At 41.8% G+C, this 20,177-nt stretch overlaps 1 protein-coding gene across 2 annotated transcripts in view; it reads left to right on the top strand.

The window, feature by feature from the left end:
• Positions 1-20,177, top strand: part of SMARCC1 (SWI/SNF related, matrix associated, actin dependent regulator of chromatin subfamily c member 1) — a 169,172-nt gene that overhangs the window by 70,483 nt on the left and 78,512 nt on the right. For both annotated transcript variants that reach the window (XM_054016816.1, XM_054016814.1), the window contains 3 exons: positions 3,582-3,641; positions 13,529-13,787; positions 14,575-14,736. In XM_054016816.1, coding sequence (XP_053872791.1) covers positions 3,582-3,641; positions 13,529-13,787; positions 14,575-14,736 — 481 coding nt within the window. The remainder of the gene's footprint in view (positions 1-3,581; positions 3,642-13,528; positions 13,788-14,574; positions 14,737-20,177) is intronic.

Here is a 20,177-nt window from a genome sequence, read left to right as displayed (position 1 = left end):
GTGGCCTCTTGTAGTTGTGCCAGGTGCCTGAAACGTAATTAACGCAGTAGAAATACAAACCTTTACGCTCCCATAAGCTCATCAGCCCTGTCCCTCTCCAAACATTCTGGGAATTCCTACCTCATTATTAGGGCCCTACCAAATTCACTGTCCATTTTGGTCAATTTCATGGTCAGAGCGTTTTAAAATGTACATCTGAAATTTCACTGTGTTCTAACCGCGGGGGTCCCAACCCAAAAGGGGATCATGGCGGGGAGGGTCACAAAGCTGTTGTAGGGGGGTCGTGAGGTTGCTACCCTCACTTCTGTGTTGCTGAACTCTGAAGGCAGCAGTTGTGGAGCTTCCTGCATCTGGAGGTGAGTCTGATCTTGGTGTGCTACTGGGAGCGCCCCAGCCAGGGGCTGCTAGTCCCAGCCGGCTGGGTGAGAGACAGGACTTGCTCTTCCTTTGCGTGGCCCCTCTACCAGGGGGATCTGACCCACCTCCGAGTACCTCCTCCAGATGCAGGAAGGTCTGCAGCTGGGCAGCAACCCTGGAGCTTCGTGCAACTGGAAGAAGTTCGTGGAAGTGGGTCCGATCTCCCCTGTGCTGCTGGGAGCACCCCAGCTGGGAGCTCCTAGTTTCTGGTTTTTGCCAGTGCCCAGGGGCTCCAGCCAATTTGGTGGCCTCCAGAAAAATGGGCACCTTGAGCTCTGGTGCCTCGAGCTGCTGGGGGTAGAAGCCCAGCGCCCCAAGTCAAGCTCTGGAGCTGCTGCAGCACAGAAGTGAGGGTCTGATTTCCCCACCAACAGCGGCTGTGTAGGGGAAGCACAAGTACTGTCCCTCCCCGGCCCAGGCTAGAGCTAGGCACCCCCAGCTGGGGCACTCCCAGCAGCATGTGGGGAGATGGGATATCACAGGGAAGGGCTTATTTCACTGACCATAATACGTTTTTCACAGCTGTGAAAGTGGTAGGGCTCTTCTCATCATAGGTATTGCATGGAGCAAGCTAAATGTTTCAAAATAGATTTCATAGGAGGTTGGGAGGTAATTCCCACTAGTCAATTTTTGTATAGATTGTTCTGTTTTCCCAGTTCGTATGGGACATTGTTCCTCAGTCTTACAGAACTGGAAGGTCACTTCATCAGCAAAGGGTGGCTCTCTGAGCCAAGTCATGAAGTGATGTTCTGACACACCATCATTGCAGCATGTCCCAAACGGATTTAATGCTGTGATTCACCATTGCAATGCAGCGTCAAGACAAAATGCCATGCTTCTGTGACTGCCTGCTGCATTTCACACTGTTCTCTCCCTCTGCCCTTCTGGCTGCTTAGAGAGAAGGTATTTGGCAGTACTCGGGTATCTTAGAAACCCTGGTCCATTTATTCAGTGCTGCCTCATGTCGGGAACTATATAGGGTTCTTCTCAGATCATCGTTTCACTCGCTCTAGTTGAGACCAGACTGACTGCTTGGACGTGGATTCCATAAGAGCAGTATGGGTTGTCCCAAAGAGCACACAGATTGAGGATTACTATTGACAATGTCACACTGTTGTAAAGACTGAGGGTACCTACTAGAAATCGGTATTCAACCCGTACCAGATTTCATTGTGTGATTTATTCGCTTATTTTTGATAGGCACTCTCACTGAATGAGTATCAATCCTTTTTCTCTAGGTGCTCCTCGACACTTCTTAAACACAATTATAAAAATGGACTTAGGATTTGGGATTCTCCTCTCCTCTCCCCTCTCCCCCCCCCCCCCCTTCCGAAAGTGATTTCCTTTTGTGTACATGCAATTTACTCCTGGGGGAATTCTGTGCCACTGCACATGTGCAGAATTTATGTCCCCTGCAGATTTCTTTGCTTCCCCACAGAAAAATGACTTTCTGATGGGGAATCAAAGGGGAGCCACAAGAGCAGTCATGTGACCCTCCCCAGCAGTATGTTTCGGGGGCCCCAGAGAAGCAGGCAGGGAGGTAAATCACTGTGGGGCCGGGGGTGGGACTGGGGAAGACCTGGCTGGTGGCTCCTATCCTGCAGCAGGCTCAGCTGCTAGTCCCGGCTGGGCTGGGCAGGATGGGACTTCCTCTTCCCTTGCATGGCATCTGGGGCTGTGTCACACCACCCCCAGATTTCTCCCCCAGCTGAAGGAAGCTCTCAAACTCTTTCCTCCCACCCACTTCCTGCACCCATGGCTCCTCAGCCCAAACCTGGATCCCTCCCCCCCGCCCCCCACTTGGATCTTGCCTGGGCTAAACTTGCCTGCCTGCCCACCCATATCTGGTGCACCCGCCACAGAGGGGCAGGGCCCTGGGGTGTTTTTGGAGCAGGCCCGGTCCTTGCGCTATGTCAGGGTTGGGTGCAGCTTCACCACTGAGTCTGTGTCCTTGGGGGAGCTGCACAGTGATCTCCCACCTCTGTGCAGCCAGTGGCCTGTGCTGCCCAGTGCCATGCTGGATGGAGCCTCCACATTTATTTGACAAATCAAATTTGCAGAATTTTAAAATATTGTGTGCAGGATTTTTATTTTTTTGATGCAGAATTTTTAACTTTTTGGCACAGAATGCCCTTAAGAGTAACAATTTCTTTTCAAGCACTCACACCGCCTATGTAAGAATTGTGAGAGTCTGATGGCTGACACTTTTAATTTGTGTTGCATGGGTTAGTGATCTGTACTCTGTGCATGTTGTCAAGTATCAGGGGGTAGCCGTGTTAGTCTGTATCTACAAAAACAACAAAGAGTCTGGTGGCACCTTAAAGACTAACAGATTTATTTGGGCATAAGCTTTCGTGAGTATAAACCTCACTTCTTCGGATGCATCCGAAGAAGTGAGGTTTATACTCACGAAAGCTTATGCCCAAATAAATCTGTTAGTCTTTAAGGTGCCACCAGACTCTTTGTTGTTTTTGTACTCTGTGCAGATATTTGGGGAAAGGATAAGTTATTGGCACTAATTCGGTGTCTTACACAGAACTACATAACCCCATTAACCTTCCCTCCTTATGAGGGAAGCTTTGACATCTATGATGGGGTGTTTATATCAGCTGAAGCTGGTGTTAGTATCCTCTCCAAGAGTTCTGTAGTTTCAAGGAAACTTTTAAGTAACTCCCAAATCAGTTTGGTGTAAATACAGTAAACTCGGGAATGTTGCTGTGCTAAATACTCATACTGAGGGAAGCAGTTACAGGGAGAGAATGCATCTTTTTCAGAGAGCTTGCATTTCCTTATCAGTTATCCGTGGAGATTCTTTTTTCTTTTTGAGGATAGTTTTCCTAGTAACGATCTACTACTTCAGTCTCTCAAACTGCACATTACTGTATCCATTATACACCTAATACAATCCAACCTGTCTACTGTGCAAGTGTTGTCTTAGTTACACACAGGAGGATAGGAAAGTGTGTTTAATTCTTGCAGACTGGACAGCTGCCTACGGTAAGCAGCGATATGATCAACTATAGCAAGATTTCTGGGAAGAGTGACTAATAGGCTGTGGTAGTAGATAGAACCACTACAGCTGCTGCTTTTACAAGAAGTTCTTTTTCTCAAAGTAGTGCTCCTGCAAAGATAAGTAATCTATCTTGACTTTTCTTCCTTTATAGAGTAAGGGAGCCAGTGCTGGAAGAGAATGGACAGAGCAAGAGACGCTGCTGCTACTAGAGGTAAGAGCTGATGAAGGAGAATGTTGGATACTGAAGATAATCCAGAGAAAGGAGGCTTTTGTATGTAATATCTAAGGTTAAGATTTTGTCGTGGGTATTTTTAGTAAAAGTCATGGACAAGTCGCAGGCAATAAACAAAAATTCACGGAAGCCTGCAACCTATCTCTCACTTTTATGAAAAATACCTGGTTGGGGACTAACAGTCTGAGCCCTGCCATCGAGAGCTGCCAGGGCTGAAGTCAACGAAGTCACGGAGGTCTGTTAAAGTCACGGAATCTATGAACTCTGAGACAAAATTATATCCTTAGTAATATGAAATATAATCTGGTGGTTCTTCCGGTGATTGTCCATGTTTGCGCACCACTTGAGGTGCACATGTGGTCTCAACCGCTGATTTTTACTTCATGTCTGTTTAGGCCACACATGGACTGTTGTCAGATCTATTGTGTATTAATTATATCGATTACTTAAGAATTCCCAGTTGACACTCTGAGATTTGGTAGGTTCTTGTCCCAAGATCAGGTCCAATAGTATTAAAATTACTGGTTTCTTGGGAACCTTGATGTGCACGGTTTCAACACATTCACCTAGGAAAAACCCGCTGTATCTAAGACCATTAGAAAAGTTACAAACACCCCAACCTCGCAAGGTAGAGAAAGGTAATACAGGATGTGCATCTGAGCATCCACATACTCTCACCAGCCCTTGCAAGAGAACCTGAAGTATTAGTCATTATCTTCCTCATCACCAATGGTCATCATCCTGGCACCTCCCAAGAGTTGCATCTCCCAGTGCACACAGGCTGTGATACAACTTTTATAATGTGTTATGCTGACACATTGTGCCTACTCCCCTTTTCCTTATTTGTATTTCCTCACCCTGCTAATGTTGGGTTACCTTCTCCCATAGGTTACTAGGCCTTTTACTTCAAGCTTATTAGCATATATGTCAATTAGTTACCATGGCACTCTTGTGGTCAGACATCTGCTATAATCCTAATTTAAAATATCCCAAGATGCTATAAACTAGCATGTTGTGATTACCTGTCAGCAGTTTAGTCATTACAGCATTCTGTCTTATGATACCTTATGATCTAAGGTTCCTCCTGGTTAACTGCTTATGCTAAGGTTTTTGGGCCTTATGGACTGTTTAACTGTTATTGTCTTACGTGCCTCGTAGGCTCATTATATTATTGCTTTAGCTTATACTCATGCCTTACCTAGCAAATACCTATACCTGTAAACAAAACCCCCCTGACTCCCTCATGTCCCATACCGAGGGTATAAAGGGCAGAGCCAGATCAGCTGCTACTCCAGTTCATCTTTTCTTCCCTAGGCTTAAGATGGAGTGCTACAGTATCTGCATCCCTCAAATCTTTTCTAAGAATTTTGTGAGTAGTTTTTAATAGTTACAAGTGCTAGTGTTTTTTGACATCTGGCAATTTGTTGTATTAGTCATAGTTATCAGGTTTTTTGAGAATTTACTTCTTTGCACCTCCCCTGTTTTCTCCCCTTTCATTTATCAAAAGCTTTCTTATTTAGGGATGATGTCTCATACAAAATCTCCTGGTTTGAAGTACTGCACCACTTGTGAGAGAGCCTTTCCCTAGAATGACTGACACTCTGGGTCTGTTTGGTCTGGAGGAATCATATATGCCAGCAAAGTGTGGAATATGCAAGTCCTTTTCTAGGCTAGATGGACAAAAAAGTCCAGGGAAGGCATGTTTAAAAGTGGATCTCTTTGGACTTATTCCATAAGGTTCCAACATATTAGGCCCATTCCATCAGAACTCTGGAGGCTTGAGCTCTGTCTTTTAAAAAAAGTCCCTATTATTGACACTTAAAAAGCTGCCACCTGGGGTTCCATACATAGCTTGCTAAACACTGCTGTGGCAGAGGCGTCCAGAGTGGAAGCTTCTTTCAGTAGAACAATCCGTCACTCTCTATTTGGGTAAGACTCTAAGCGCCCATCTACTTATTTAGGTCACTGTTTGGGACTCATCTCAAATAGTCAACATAGGAACAAGCATTCGAAGAAGTTACTTACTTGTATAGTAACTAGTTTTCTTCTAAATGTATAGTCCATATGTGTATTCGACAACCTGCCCTCCTTTCTCTCTGCTTAGGAGTCCTATTACATGCCAGGACTCTGCGATAGAGGGAGAACTGGAGTGATAGTTAAATCAGCTTCACTCTTTGTACTGTTGGCGCATGCATGGACCAGACATTGCTAGCAAAAATGTCTGATCCTGGCGCATGAGCACATGTGCACTTTGAGTGGAATACACATCTGGATAATACATCTTGAAGAATTTCAGTTACTGTACAGGTAAGTAATTTTTCTTTGTTGATAAGAATATAAGAAGGGCCATATTGGGTCAGACCTAAAGGTCCATCTAGCCCAGTATCCTGTTTTCCAACAGTAGCCAATGCTAGGTGCCCTAGAGGGAATGAACAGCACAGGTAATCATCAAGTGATCCATCCCCGTTGCCCATTCTCAGCTTCTGGCAAACAGAGGCTAGGGACACCGTCCCTTCCCATCCTGGACCTATTTATCTGGTTCTTTTTTTAATCCTGTTATAGTCTTCGCCATCATAACATCCTCTGGCAAAGTATTCCACAGGATGACTGTGCGTTGTGTGAAGAAGAACTTCCTTTTATTTGTTTTAAACCTGCTGCCTATTAATTTAATTGGGTGACCCCTAGTTCTTGTGTTACGAGAGAGAGTAAATAACACTTCCTTATTTACTTTCTCCACATGGTCATAATTGTATAGACCTCTATTATATTCCCCCTTAGTCGTCTCTTTTCCAAGCTGAAAAGTCCCTGTCATATTAATCTCTCCTCATATGGAAGCTGTTCTATACCCCTAATCATTTTGTTGCCCTTTTCTGAACTTTTTCCAATTCCAGTATATCTTTTTTGAGATGGGACAATCACATCTGCAGGCAGTATTCAAGGTGTGGGTGTACCATAGATTTATATAGAGGCAATATATTTTCTGTCTTATTATCTATCCCTTTCTTAATGATTCCCAACATTCTGTTTGCTGTTTTGACTGCCGCTGCACATTGAGTGGCTGTTTTCAGAGAACTATCCACAATGACTCCAAGATCTCTTTCTTGAGTGGTAACAGCTAGTTCAGAACCTTTTGTTTTATATGTATAGTTGGGATTGTTTTCCAGAGTGCATTACTTTGTATTTATCAACATTGAATTTCATCTGCCATTTTGTTGCCCAGTCACTCAGTTTTGTGAGATCCTTTTGTAGCTCTTAGCGGTCTGCTTTGGACTTAATTATCTTGAGTAGTTTTGTATTGTCTGCAAATTTTGCCACCTCACTGTTTACCCCTTTTTCCAGATCATTTATGAATATGTTAAATAATACTGGTCCCACTACAGATCCGATGGGAGACACCACTATCTACCTCTTTCCATTCTGAAAACTGACCATTTATTCCTACCCTTTGTTTCCTATCTTTTAACCAGTTAATAGTTACCGATCCATGAGAGGACCTTCCCTTTTATCCCATGACCGCTTACTTTGCATAAGAGCCTTTGGTGAGGGATCTTAGAATCATAGAAGATTAGGGTTGGAAGAGACTTCAGGAGGTCATCTAGTCCAACCCCAACTAAATCATCCCAGCCAGGGCTTTGGCAAGCCGTGCCTTAAAAACCTCTACGGATGGAGATTCCACCACCTTCCTAGGTAACCCATTTGTGAAATAGTTTTTCCTAATATCCAGCCTAGGCTTCCCCCACTACCACTTGAGACCATTGCTCCTTCTTCTGTCATCTGCCACCACTGAGAACAGCCTAGCTCCATCTTGTCAAAAGCATTCTGAAAATCACTTTCTGAAAGTAAACTATATCCGCTGGATCCCCCTTGTCCACATGCTTGTTGACCGCCTCAACGAATTGAGTTTAAAAATTGGGGTAGCTTCTTAAAAAGAGTCACGTATGTAAAATGGAATAAGACAGTTGAGAGATCTCATGCAGTTTAGAACTATGGATGGTGGTGCTGCCATTCCTGAATTCATAAGAATATCTTTATATAAAATGTGTTTTAACTTCCAGTAATATGTGATTCCTGTATCTGCAGCCCAAGAATCCTATTATGTGCCTGAGTGTATCTTACAATGTAGTGAGGTCTTGAGGCAAACAGATAGTTGAAAACGTGGTTTTACACTATGAAAGAAATGCCCTTGGAGTGATGTGTATATATTTGCAAGTAAGGTGAATGCTGTGAAGTTCTGATAACGTTCACAGCTCCGCAGCTTTCCCACAAGGTGTTAGAGGAAACTGCTAACATTCCTTTTTGAAGCATATCTGTTCCTGGAATACAGATGATTCTGTTGCATGTTGACTAACTTTTCACTTTCATCACTATTAATAGGGGAAGCAAGTTAAGAGGTAGCCACCTAGTCATGTAGTTGTATAGCAAAACCATAGTGCGAGTTAACATGTATTGAGACTCTAGACCAGCGTTTCTGAAATGCGGTCACTGTGGCTACATGTGGCCACCAGGGACATTTCTTGTGGCCATAGCCTCCTGGACACTGATTGGGGAGGGGGTATAAAGTAGCGGCCCCTCCCCCTCCCTGTTGCTCCTGGATGCACCGCCTTGGTGTTGGTTGCTGGGGCCACCAGCGGAGGGGTTGGGCTCTGGAGACACCTGGAGGAGCAGGCAGCCAGTGAGTTTCCCACCTTCCATGGGGAGGTGGGGCTCAAGCTTTGGGCTTCAACCCTGGGGTGATGGGGCGGCAGACTCTGGCTGTGGGGCTTCGGGCTCCAGCCCCCTGCTGCCTCCCTGCCCTACCCCCATCGTCCCTGGCCCCTCTGCTTTCACCACCCCCTATCCAAGGCTTAATTTGTCCCCAGGCGTGCCAGGGTTGAATGGAATAATCCAAATAAACAACACCCCAAATTCAGCAAGTGCTTATTAAACAAGGAATGAGTCCTGAGCCCATGCTATTTGTTCAGTCTTTTTGGTTTTTAGCCTATAAATAAAACAGTAAAGAGAGAATATCCGTTCAAGCTTAAGTGATCCTGCTACAACAAGCCAATTCCATCCAATTAAATCCTCAGGGTAGCTTTGGGCAAATATGTGCAGTAAAGTTCCAAAGAAAGTCTTATCCAAGATAATTATTCCCCTACTATCCATAGACTGAATGACTGGAGGGGGGAAAATCTGCTTCTCTCCTAGCATCCTCATTTGCCATTTTTTCACTTGTATCTCAGTGTAGCACTGTATGCCTTACATTGCTACAAGAGCATTTTCAGCAGTCCATAATAAGGGCAAGTGTTGTGGGAAGTTAAACATTAGTTTAACAGAAAAATAATAAGCAATGAAGTAGAATGCACTGAAGCATATTATGCAAAAATGCAGCCAGTCTAGCTTTCTAACATGATAAAAGGGGGGTATAGCCAGCAGTAATTAGATTAAATTAAGGAAAGAAATCTATAGCCTGAATATAAGGAAATTCTGCTTGATGCTGAGATCTTCTAAACTGTGGAAATGTTTTCCAAGGAAAGTAACAGAAGCCCCATTGCTTGGGACATTTAAAATTGGACTGGACAAAGCACAGGATAACAATACCATAAAGAACAACCCTCCATCGGTGCCTGTAGTATGGACCAGATGACCAAATAGAATCTCTGATTTCCTGGGTGTATTTCTCCTTTCCATGGTATCTTTTAAAAGAACCTTAGCTTTCGGTACTGATTGCTTAGTTTTATGATTTTGGACATTTTCATAATTCATGTTGCCCTTCCCCTTCTGGCTTCTTAAGTTATAGTGACAGAGAACATTTGCTCTCCTCTGAAGTATTAAATAGGAATTTTGTTTGTGTTGCATTTGCCCACCTAATCCTGCTTCCTACACTTTGGGTGGAGGGTACAGCAGTGGACTGCGGTCATTCTGGAGATCTCTTTACTACGTCGAGCTACACTAGTTTTAAACTCTGCAAGAGAAACTGATTCAAACGTTTCAACAAGGCAAAACTAAACCACTTATAAACAATCATACAAAACAAGACCTTAGGCCGCATGGTGTGGGTAGGGTGTCCAGATGAGAGGAAGAAAATATCAGGACACATGGGGGGTGGGGAGGGATGGGTCCGCTGGCGGAGCGCAAAAAAGCCCGAAGAGCGAAATATCGGGGACAAATTGCGTCCCAACCGATCTTTGGTAAAGAGACCTCTAGAATGACAAATATCTGGTCACCACCTGGTGTGGATGTATTTCTTCAAGTTGGTCAATGCACAACAAATCTATAACATTTCAATTTTCAGCTCAGCTCTCCATCTGGCTAGTCTCTTTTCACATCTTCCAGAGTGCTCCTCAGCTTGTGTTTTTCCTTGCTGACTCAGCATTCTTGACAGCCCGCAGTGCCGTGTGACCGACGAGGACCATGGCTTTGATGAAAACAATTATAGCTGAGGCTATTGCAGCTGCGAAAACACTTCCTTGCAGGCTTATGAGGGCAGGACTCCAGTCTGGAAAGCAATTCATTCTAGACTTCTTAGATTTAAAAATATGTATGTATAGTGCTGGTGCAAGGTGCTATATTTATAGTCCTGGAGACTGATGTCCTCTTTACCCACAGGACAAGTTACAGCATATTCAACACTTGTACAAGCTTCCCTCGCCTTAGTCCTAAATTGGAGTAACTGCCTCAGAGGGTGAAAGTATAGTTCGGTCTCTGGTCCATTTAGTCCTTGACACCTCTGTTAAAACTTCCAATATCTTTTTACTTTTTGCATTTGTGTGTCTTGGAGCTCTCACAAGAGAATATTCTATCTAAACATTTGATGCACCCATCCCCATGTTATGGAAGTACCTTGTGGAAATCGGTAAGTCAAGTAGTCTATTTTAAAGCTGATCTACCTTTTGGGTCTCTCCTCTTCCCTGCTTGTGCAGAAAGGTTGTGTAAATCTTGTATGGGGGAGGGAGGAACGTAAACCAGAAAATCTTGCATGTTGTCCTGAAGGTGAAGACATTTCTGGTAGTTTGTCTTGTGGCAGGCAGTTTAAAAGCCGCTGGGCTGCTGATTTCTCTTGCTCTAGACTTTCGTCTTTGTAATGGGTGTAATCGAGTCGTTTGAGTAATGTAACTGTCATGGGAAGTCATGGATGTAGAGAGAGTGGTCAATGCTGAGCCCAGTCTGAGTGCTCTAACAAGAACCTTAAATAAGAACTTGTGATAAGTTTGTGAGGAGTGTAATATCCACAGGATCAGGTGAAGGGCTCACATCTATCTGTTTGGAAGATAGGTTACTGCATTTAGGGCTAGTTGAAGCTTTTTTTCAAGGCACTAGTTTCCAGGTACAGTATATTTCAGTAGTCCATCGTGCAGGTTACAAAAGGATTGGAATACTGTGTCTAAATTGATATCCATTTGGGTAAGTTGTTGAGTCGTGGCCTGTTAAAGATGGAAGAAGATGGTCTGGTAGATACCACTATTTGTGAATCCAGTAGCAGTGAAAGAAGGAACTAGGAGGATCAATAGGCTGCAAACTATTTTGATGAATGGAGGACAGATCCGTCATTTCAGATTGGTGACAAATTTGACTGGATCTTCAGAATACTTCCATCTTCCACTAGCATTGTTTCCATCATGTCTGGGTGTATCTTCTCCTGGTGCTTTTCATTCAGATGCTGACCCACCATTTAGGCACTGGGACATTCTGGGAGGAGAATAGGTAGAACTGGGTGACATCTGTATGCTGTTGATAAGTGAGGCTGTATTTTCTCATTGCCTTCCCTAGTGGTTTTAAATATGTATTCAGTGTGATGGAATAGAGGACAGAGTCTTGTATTACTCCACAGTTGAGGGTTCTAGATGTGAAAATGAGGGATCAGTGAAATCACTCAGAGGAAGGATCTGAATCAACTCATAACATTAGCGCTCACCATTGCAAAGTTAAGGTGGTCCAGCAGCATCTCATAATCAGCTGTGTTGAAAGCTGATGAGAGATGACCAAGGAATCTTAGTATGGATCTTGGTTTTGTGCATGTGGTGGCCAGGAGGAAATCTTCCGTCAGTGCAGCTTCTGTACCATATCCTAGGGTTGGACCTTTGGTCTGACCCAGTAGGGCCGTTCTTATGGGTTAAACACCCAATTGGAAAGAGTGTTGGATATTGGCAGAGGCAGGTGTAGTTGGGAGATGGCTGTTCCCCGGCTTCTCTAAATTTGGTGACAGTGATCAACATCTAAGGTAGTGATCAGATCATAGAATGCTTTAAGGCAGATAGCTGACTTTTCTGTAAAGGAAGGCAATTTCATTTTGCCCAAGGAACTTTTTGCCTTTTTGGCTATCCACAACTGGCGGGAATCCAAATCGCATGTCATCATTTGAATTTCCTCCACTTCTTCAAGGACTTGCTGTTGTATAACTGGACCAAGGTCTGGGAAAGTTGGTATATCAGTGGTCCAGTGTCTAGTCCCCATCGCTTGGGATTCTGATAAATTATTTCAGATGCAGGAGATCTTGTCCACAAAGTAGACTTATTTAATGTGGTTCAAATACCTCTGCTCTTACCAAAGATTGATTAAGGGATTTAATAATCTCTCTACACTACATTCTAATACGTCAATCCTGAACGCAGGATTTTCCTTACCATTTATAGTGTAATAGATGGTGTTCTGTAAATATAGCCACATTGACAATCTGTTGCTTCTGATACACCAAGATCCTCACCTTACAACTCATGGATTCTGTCTAGTTGCCAGTGATCAAGAATGTTCTGTAGACTTATTTCTAGGCTGTTGAGAAAAATTAAACTTATCTTTATAGCTCATTTCATGGTTGTATCACTGGTATCCTTCTCCATGCTGCCAAAATTATTTAGTCTGAAAACTTACAAGGACTCCATCAATTTAAAATTCAAACTGCTGTTTGAAAACTTGTACCTACCTTTTTAGTAGATTGTAACTAAGATTATGGGGAAAAGAATCATTTTCTCATCTTTTCATGTTTTGCTTTGTGCAGCTGACAGCACTTTGTGTACAGTCAGTTATTTACATTGTAGTAGCACCAATCAGGTTCAGGGCCAGGCCCCATTGTGCTAGCACTGTACACACATAAAATAAGACAGACCCTACCCCAAATGGCTTATAGTTTTAGCATATGATGAGAAAGAACATGAGGAGAAATGTCATGGAGGGTGTAGGTCTGGGAGGGAAAAGGGAACAATGAAACTAATATGTTTGGTGTAAGCAACACTCTATTCCCCTGTATAGTTGATCAGTTTCCCCTGTTTGTGTTAGTCTTTCACACAGCAACAAGGAAAGGGAAACACTTTTAAAGTTAAGACAATCAGATGTGTCAAACCAAAAAATTGGTAGGAGTACATGAAACTACTTAATTTTGTTTTAATTAACGAGGTTTCAAGTTCATGATGTCCCTTTAACATGAGATAATATTTCTGAAGAAGAATTCTAACAATAACTTCCATTTCTTTCACTCCCCTTTGCTGTAGTCTGTTGCAAATGTTGATGTGTTTAAATAGTCTCATTATAGGTTGTGTTGACTCACAAATTAAACAATTGTTTTGTAAAGTCTTTCAAGTTTTTGAGATGGCAATTAGCAAACAGAGAATCAGACTTGTGTGTTTGAGCACAGAATAAAAGACCAGAATTATACTGTTTACCGGTTCCCATAGCCCATAAATTCAACTTGGTGTTTAAGTGAGAGACCCTCAACTGTCTAAACAAGTGTTTATGAAAAAATCAATGTTTATATACTCCCTTTTACATAGTTCCCCTTTTTTTGATTCACTGTTCTGTTTGTCACCAGAATGGATGGTGGTGAGAACAAAAAAAACTTGTGTATACATAGCATTATTTGCAAAACAATTCTTACCCTTCCTCTTCCTCTGTTGCAGGCTCTGGAGATGTACAAAGATGACTGGAATAAAGTCTCTGAGCACGTTGGGAGTCGCACCCAGGATGAATGCATTCTCCACTTTCTGAGACTTCCCATAGAGGACCCTTATCTGGAGAACTCTGATGCATCCTTAGGCCCATTGGCTTACCAGCCTGTACCTTTCAGCCAGTCTGGAAACCCAGTGATGAGCACTGTTGCTTTTTTGGCATCTGTGGTAGATCCTCGGGTGGCATCAGCTGCAGCTAAAGCTGCTTTAGGTATGGGGTCACTATGGCTATCTTTCCTTACGATTTTGTCTGACATAGTGTAACTTTGTGCTTGGTTGCTGGCTTCCCTGAGCTTTAGAAAGATCAGCTGCTATCTTTAGTGTTCCTTCAAAACACAGCTAACATAAGTTGAAAACGGAAGCAAATATCTATAAAATTACTCAGGGAGGCGTTACCAGTATGGTTATTGTCTGTTTTGTATTTTACTAATGCTAGACTAGATGACGTATTGAGGTCCCTTCCAGTCCTACACTTCTATGATTCTATGAACTATTAATTGGTTTGTAAAGCACTACGTAAGTGCCCATGATTACTTTTTATCATCATTTTGTTTAAATGTATATTACATTAACAAATACTGCTACAGTGTTAAATCACTTATTTGGAATCTTGTACAAAAAAGATAAACAAAGATCCTAGCTGTCGATTTTGGTTCTATTAATTTTAACTTGTTGCTTTCCTGGTTATGTTACGTAATTGTGATTGGACAGAATAGTTCTTGCATACTCAGTAACCGGTTATCTTATTTTCTGTAGATAGAATAAATGTGCTAGTTTGCATTTGTATAGTTTGGAAGAGATGTTAACTCTAACTATGCTAACTACCACATTTAAGGGAGGAAATGAGCTTCCTTATGTTATAAGTGAGGAGGAACTTCAGAACACATAGAAAATTCACTTTGTCATTGTATTTATTTATATATGAGTCTGTGAAAACTGATTATTTGTGACATGTGACATGCAGACATCATAATATTTTCTCTTTAATTCTTTAACAGAGGAGTTTTCTCGGGTCCGAGAGGAGGTACCATTGGAACTAGTTGAAGCCCATGTCAAGAAAGTGCAGGAGGCAGCAAGAACCTCTGGGAAGGTGGATCCAACATATGGACTAGAGAGCAGCTGCATTGCTGGAACAGGTCCAGATGAGCCAGAGAAGCTTGGTAGGTCATACGTTTTGAATGCAGAAATTTTTGTAGATCAGGTTTATCTTTACTACTTTTTTTCAGCGAGAAACAAGCATATATATTTTCTATATAGAATACAGTAAAAACCTGAATCTGTTAGTCTTTAGTATACCCTCTCTCTCTTCTTTGGTGCCACCCGCACTTCTTCTGTCCCTTTTAGGTCAGAAAGCGACCTAGACAATTACAGAACAAATAATTGTCAGCAATAAGTCTTGCATATGGCTTATCATAAATCAGTTTTGTTTTAACAGTTCCCGAAATGTTGAAGCTAAAGGTAGGACACATTTGTCATTAGCAAAATTAGAAGTTAGTGTTCAATAGCATTTAGAGTCTTTTGAATATAAACATTTTTATAATATACAGCTTTTCTGCAGGGAACTTGGACTACATTGTAAATGTCGCCCATTTATTTCTATTGCTAATATTTTAATATAGAAAGTTTTCAGTTTTTGCTGATGGAAAAATCTTAAACATTTATATAAAAGTATAAGTAACAGGTAGCTGACATGACTCATTGGTAGTTGTTAAATGTGTGTTAGACCAAACAATACTTTATTGACACAGTAACTGATGTGCACAATTGTAAGAAATAAAAGGAGACCGGATAAAAGTATATAGCATAATGGATGGTCTACAAAAGATAGATTGGGAGCTTCTGTTCTCCCATTCTCATAAAACAAGAACTAGAGGACACTGAGTGACATTAAAAGTCAGGAAATTGAGAACTGATAAAGAAATTCCTTTTCACACAACACGTAGTTAGACTGTAACTCATTGTCACAGGAAGTTGTTGAGGCCAAGAACTTAGCAAGATTCAGAAGGGATTGGGCACTTATCTAGGTAATTAGAATATCCAGAGTTGTCATAATAAATTCTAACCATTTACGAAGGAATATTAAATGTTTCAGGGTTTAAGCCAATGTCTATCAGCAGTTGGGATGAAACCTAGTCTAGGGGGTAGATTATCCCACATCTGCCTACTGCAGAGTTCTCACACCTACCTCTGAAGCCTTCAATACTGGACAAGATGGACTTTGGTTCAGATCCAGAATGTCACTTCATATGTTCCTATTTACAAGACTCAAAATGAAAACCCCATCTCTTGGGAGATATAAAAGCAGACTAAGCAAAACAATTAAATATTCCAGAGGGAACAATTCTGCATTGACCCCACTGGTAGTAAGGTTGGTTCAGACCAGATGAGACATAATGCCTTCCATCTCTTTGGAAGTTATGATAAAACCAACTGGATTGTATGACTTTGTCAAAATGTAAGTACAGAACAATCCTGCTGGGGGGGAATCATTACATAATGTTTTTTCTTCATTTCCACTCTGTTTTCATGACTTCCTGCCTGATTGTGTTCTGGGTACAGAGTTAGACAACAGTAATGATGAAAAAACATTGTCATTAGACCTGAACTGCACATGGACAATGCATATTGGCTAGTGGTGCTTTTGTGTGGCATAGTTTGGGCCATTCTTAGATTTTTAAAAACTCTAATGTAGTTGTAACTGTCACAGTTAAGCTGAATTTCTAATATGCGGATACATTTGCTTATTGAGTTACTTTAGTAGATACTCTGACATACAAGGCTAATATTTTAGGCTATGATTATTCATGCTACAAAAATTGTCCTCTATAGCACAAATGTGTAGAAGCTGTGCGGCTGTTTCAACCTCCTAGAATACATGGAAAATCCCTGTTTGAATCCCCTTTCCACTAAAAACTAACTTCTCTTTAAATCCCATTCTTAAATAGAGAATGTAAGTTGTATAACTTAGTTTTCTATTTAGTTCCTTAGACCCTGCAGCATAGCTGCTCTTATTTCTTCCATTTGGTTTACTGCAGAGTGCCTGCAGGGACTCTGCTATATACCCACTAAAATGCAAAAAGATTTTAATCTTTAAACATTCAGTAAAGATTGGGCAGCACTGTTGATGTTTGTCAGTAAATTTTTAATATCTCAAAATCTCTGTTCAGCATTGGTTGGCTGGTGTCTTGTTCATCCTACCACAAATAATTCGTGAGTGAATTTAGGGTTTGTGCCAGTGAAGCATGTCTCGTACCAGATAAAGCTGAGCATAGTGTAATCTGGATAGTGTGCAAGCTTTGCCTCAAGCTCTGCCAGAACACCTCAGGCCTTACCTACGGTATCCCCCGTTACTCCAGACATAAGCAGAGAGTACAGAATTGTGTGGTGGTTTTTTGAGGTGGGTTCATAGGAACTAGGAGCACAATAGTACACTTAACACCTACCTCTCCAAGTCTCATTCCGTAGCTGAAGTAGGTATATGTGTACCATGTATGATTCTTATTTTTAAAAAGTACGTAGATTTAAATTGGACAGTGTTTAATTTAAACTAAAACCACAGGAGAATACCCCCTGAATTTCACATTAGATTTGTCAGACTTTTTTTTTTTTTTTTTTTTTTTTTATAAAGAAAACTGAAATTAGCAAGCTATTCCATAGTGCTCTGTTGCCTCTTGTCAGTTCCACATGGTGGAGCAGGGCAGAGCTGACTTGGAGGAGCATAGAACTCTGAAATGACGTGACAAATACATGCTGAAAAATAAACATCATGGCATCTGGAATATCTCCTTCTCCATATCTGTGTCACATTGTTTTGTCATGTGGAATTGACAAGAGGAGTTATAGCCCTCTAAATCCTTTAAAGGGGGAATAGTTTTATTTTTCTTATCTGAGAGTCTCATGTAAAACAAATCTAAGTATTTTCCAGCTTGGATCGAGGTTAAATTAGCGGTTATATTAAAATAATCAATGGACTTAAGCCTGTTTTAGCTGGAGTGTTACAATTTGCTAGTAAGTCTTTCCCAGCAGGATTTGAGACAACAGGAGTGGACTTTTCTGGGGCCTGAGCCATGAAATTCCTTAGTTGTACATCATTAGTATTGGACAGTGGTGTGTCAGTTGCCCTTTTCTCCAAAAGGATGCCCACTAGTTGCAAATATAGATTTTGTAGCCTTTGCCGTTTAATAAGGGGATGTGGAAAGCAGACAACCATAACATAATTCTTGTGGACTGGTTCTCTCTCTAATACTGGCCTGTTATAGTTAATGCGATTTGTATTGGGCTGTGATTAATGGAATAAATTAGGACAACAGCAGACGGTTCTCCCTGGGGGAGCTTCACAACAAGAGTTAACTGGGTCACTCGACAATCTGCATGGCCTTTCACCTCAAAACAGCTTTGCAATGGAGGGCACAGAGGAAGACTCTACCAAGGTTGCACTTGCACTGGTGTTTTTAATAAGCTAAAGTACATCTGCATGGCATACGCCTACTGAAAAAGCTAGCTGTGCTTGCATCACTAGAACTGAAGTATTACACTTAAATATGTCACCCTTGAAAACTAAATTATCTATTTAGGAATACACTGTAATTAAGGTTCATTGATGTAGTCTAGAAATAAAATTATAGCTCCACTAGTCTTTTGAAAATTGTGTTTTTTATATTGATATATTTCAGAGTCAAGTGGGAAATGTGATTGGTATAGACTGTGGGAGCCGCTGTTAGTCTAGAATTCTGACCTGTAATAACCTTTGTGGTTTGCTGTATTCAAAGCTGACAACCAGGATCCTTCACATCAATATGTAGAGCCATTGTAGACAATTATAGAGTCTATAGTGGATCAGATTAAATCGTTAACATGATAGATGCTGTGAATCAAGGACATCCAGAATTCCTCTTCTGAATGCACTGGGAGCCCTCATCTTAAGGATTTTTGTTCACTGTTACCTTTAAGGGCAGGATCAAGTCCTTAATAATCAGCCTTGTCTTCCTGTATTTCATGGTTTTTAAACCATGTTTTAAACCAGTTTTGTTTGCACACATACTTTGCAAGATGCACATTGATGTTTGCCCAGATGGACTGTGGGCAGGATTAAGTTCTAATTGCTTGTACAAAGAACCACTTGAATGCTAGAATCTTAAAGTACAGCCAGCTCCACTCTGGACAGATGCAAGATGTCCAGACAAAAGCAGTTTCCCAAATCAACACTCATATGTTTGTGCTATCTTGTAAGCAATACAAAAATTAACTTCCGCATACATTCTTCAGAGCCTCTCTTGCTCTGCTCCAAACATTCCTGTCCCCAAATCTAGTAACAGCCCTACACTTTCTCCTCCCTGTTAGTCCTTGCCTACAAACCTCTGAGTGTCAGGTTTTTGGAGCAGTGAGGCCTCATATCTGAGTGTTAGGTGAGTGTGGGGAGGAGGGAGAAAAGAGCACCACCCAGCACCAGCAACCTCCAGCATTCTTGTGTCAAGCTCTCCAGCTCAACACCTGCCCCACTTCTAGTGGAGAGCATCTCATCTAGCCACCAAAACCTCCCACTGTATCTTCAGATGACCCAAACCCCACAATCAAATTTTGGCTGCAAAAGATACTTTTCATAAAGACTTTTTTTGGTGGAATCCAGGAGAGTTGAGGTCATGAACCCAAGAAGGTAAAGAACTACTAGATTTGATCGCTAACCAGTGGACTGTGCACAGTGCCCTGTATATTACTCCACAGGGATGTTTACACACTTTGCAGCCAGGTACAGCCCTTGTCCTTTTATATTAAACTTCACAAATGTTTTCATTAATAAAGTGCACTGTAACTTTAATTGGAGATTTCAGTTTGGATGATGATGGTGAACGTTGAGTTTCCTGGGAAGAGTTATAGTACTTTGTCCTTCTGTAATGGCTTCCATTCAAGGATCTCAAAGCACTACACCAAACATGAAGCAAACCTCCGTTCTGTTTTGTTCTGTTTTATACAGATTCTTATCCTGCCCTCATTACTGTTCTCTCTAAGTCCCTTACAGCAGTGGTTTATTCTTTCACTTTTCCACTTCACACAGGAAAATTGTGTGCAGTACAGTGTGTTGTTTTGGTATTGTTGTGGTGGAGTTTTATGTGTGTTTTTAGTGCTGTGTGTGCTAGAGAAGGCAGGTCGAAGAAGTTCGCCTTGCACTTGGAATGGTAGGTGGTGAGATTTGTGATGGCCCTTTGTTCCTGTTGGACCTTGTTCTGCGGTTTCAGACGAGCCCTGGGAAAGCTCTGTCTTCTGCACAATCTTTGCCCGTGTTGTAAAAAGTTCCATTGTGCCTGAGGAGTGGAATTATCTATCTTGTCCTCATCCCAGAGGGTTGGGTGATCTTTATACTATGCCCAGGCCATTGAGTGCCTTAAGGATAATGACCAAGTCTCTGAACTTGATATGATATTCTAAGGGAAATCAATTTAGAGAGCAGAGGACAGGTCTGATGTGCTTATGTTAGTCTGTGTTGCAGAGGAGATGCACTTCAGCATTTTGTACTAGTTGGAGTTAACTAAGAACTGATGGTTTGTTGCCCAAGTATATTGCATAGCTGCTGTCCAGACAGGGAGGTGACAAAGGTATGTATAAC

This window comes from Malaclemys terrapin, chromosome 2, assembly GCF_027887155.1.
Source record: "Malaclemys terrapin pileata isolate rMalTer1 chromosome 2, rMalTer1.hap1, whole genome shotgun sequence".
Taxonomy (NCBI): Eukaryota; Metazoa; Chordata; order Testudines; family Emydidae; genus Malaclemys; species Malaclemys terrapin.
Note: the sequence above shows the minus strand (reverse complement) of the source record. Positions and strands in the feature narration are given on the sequence as shown.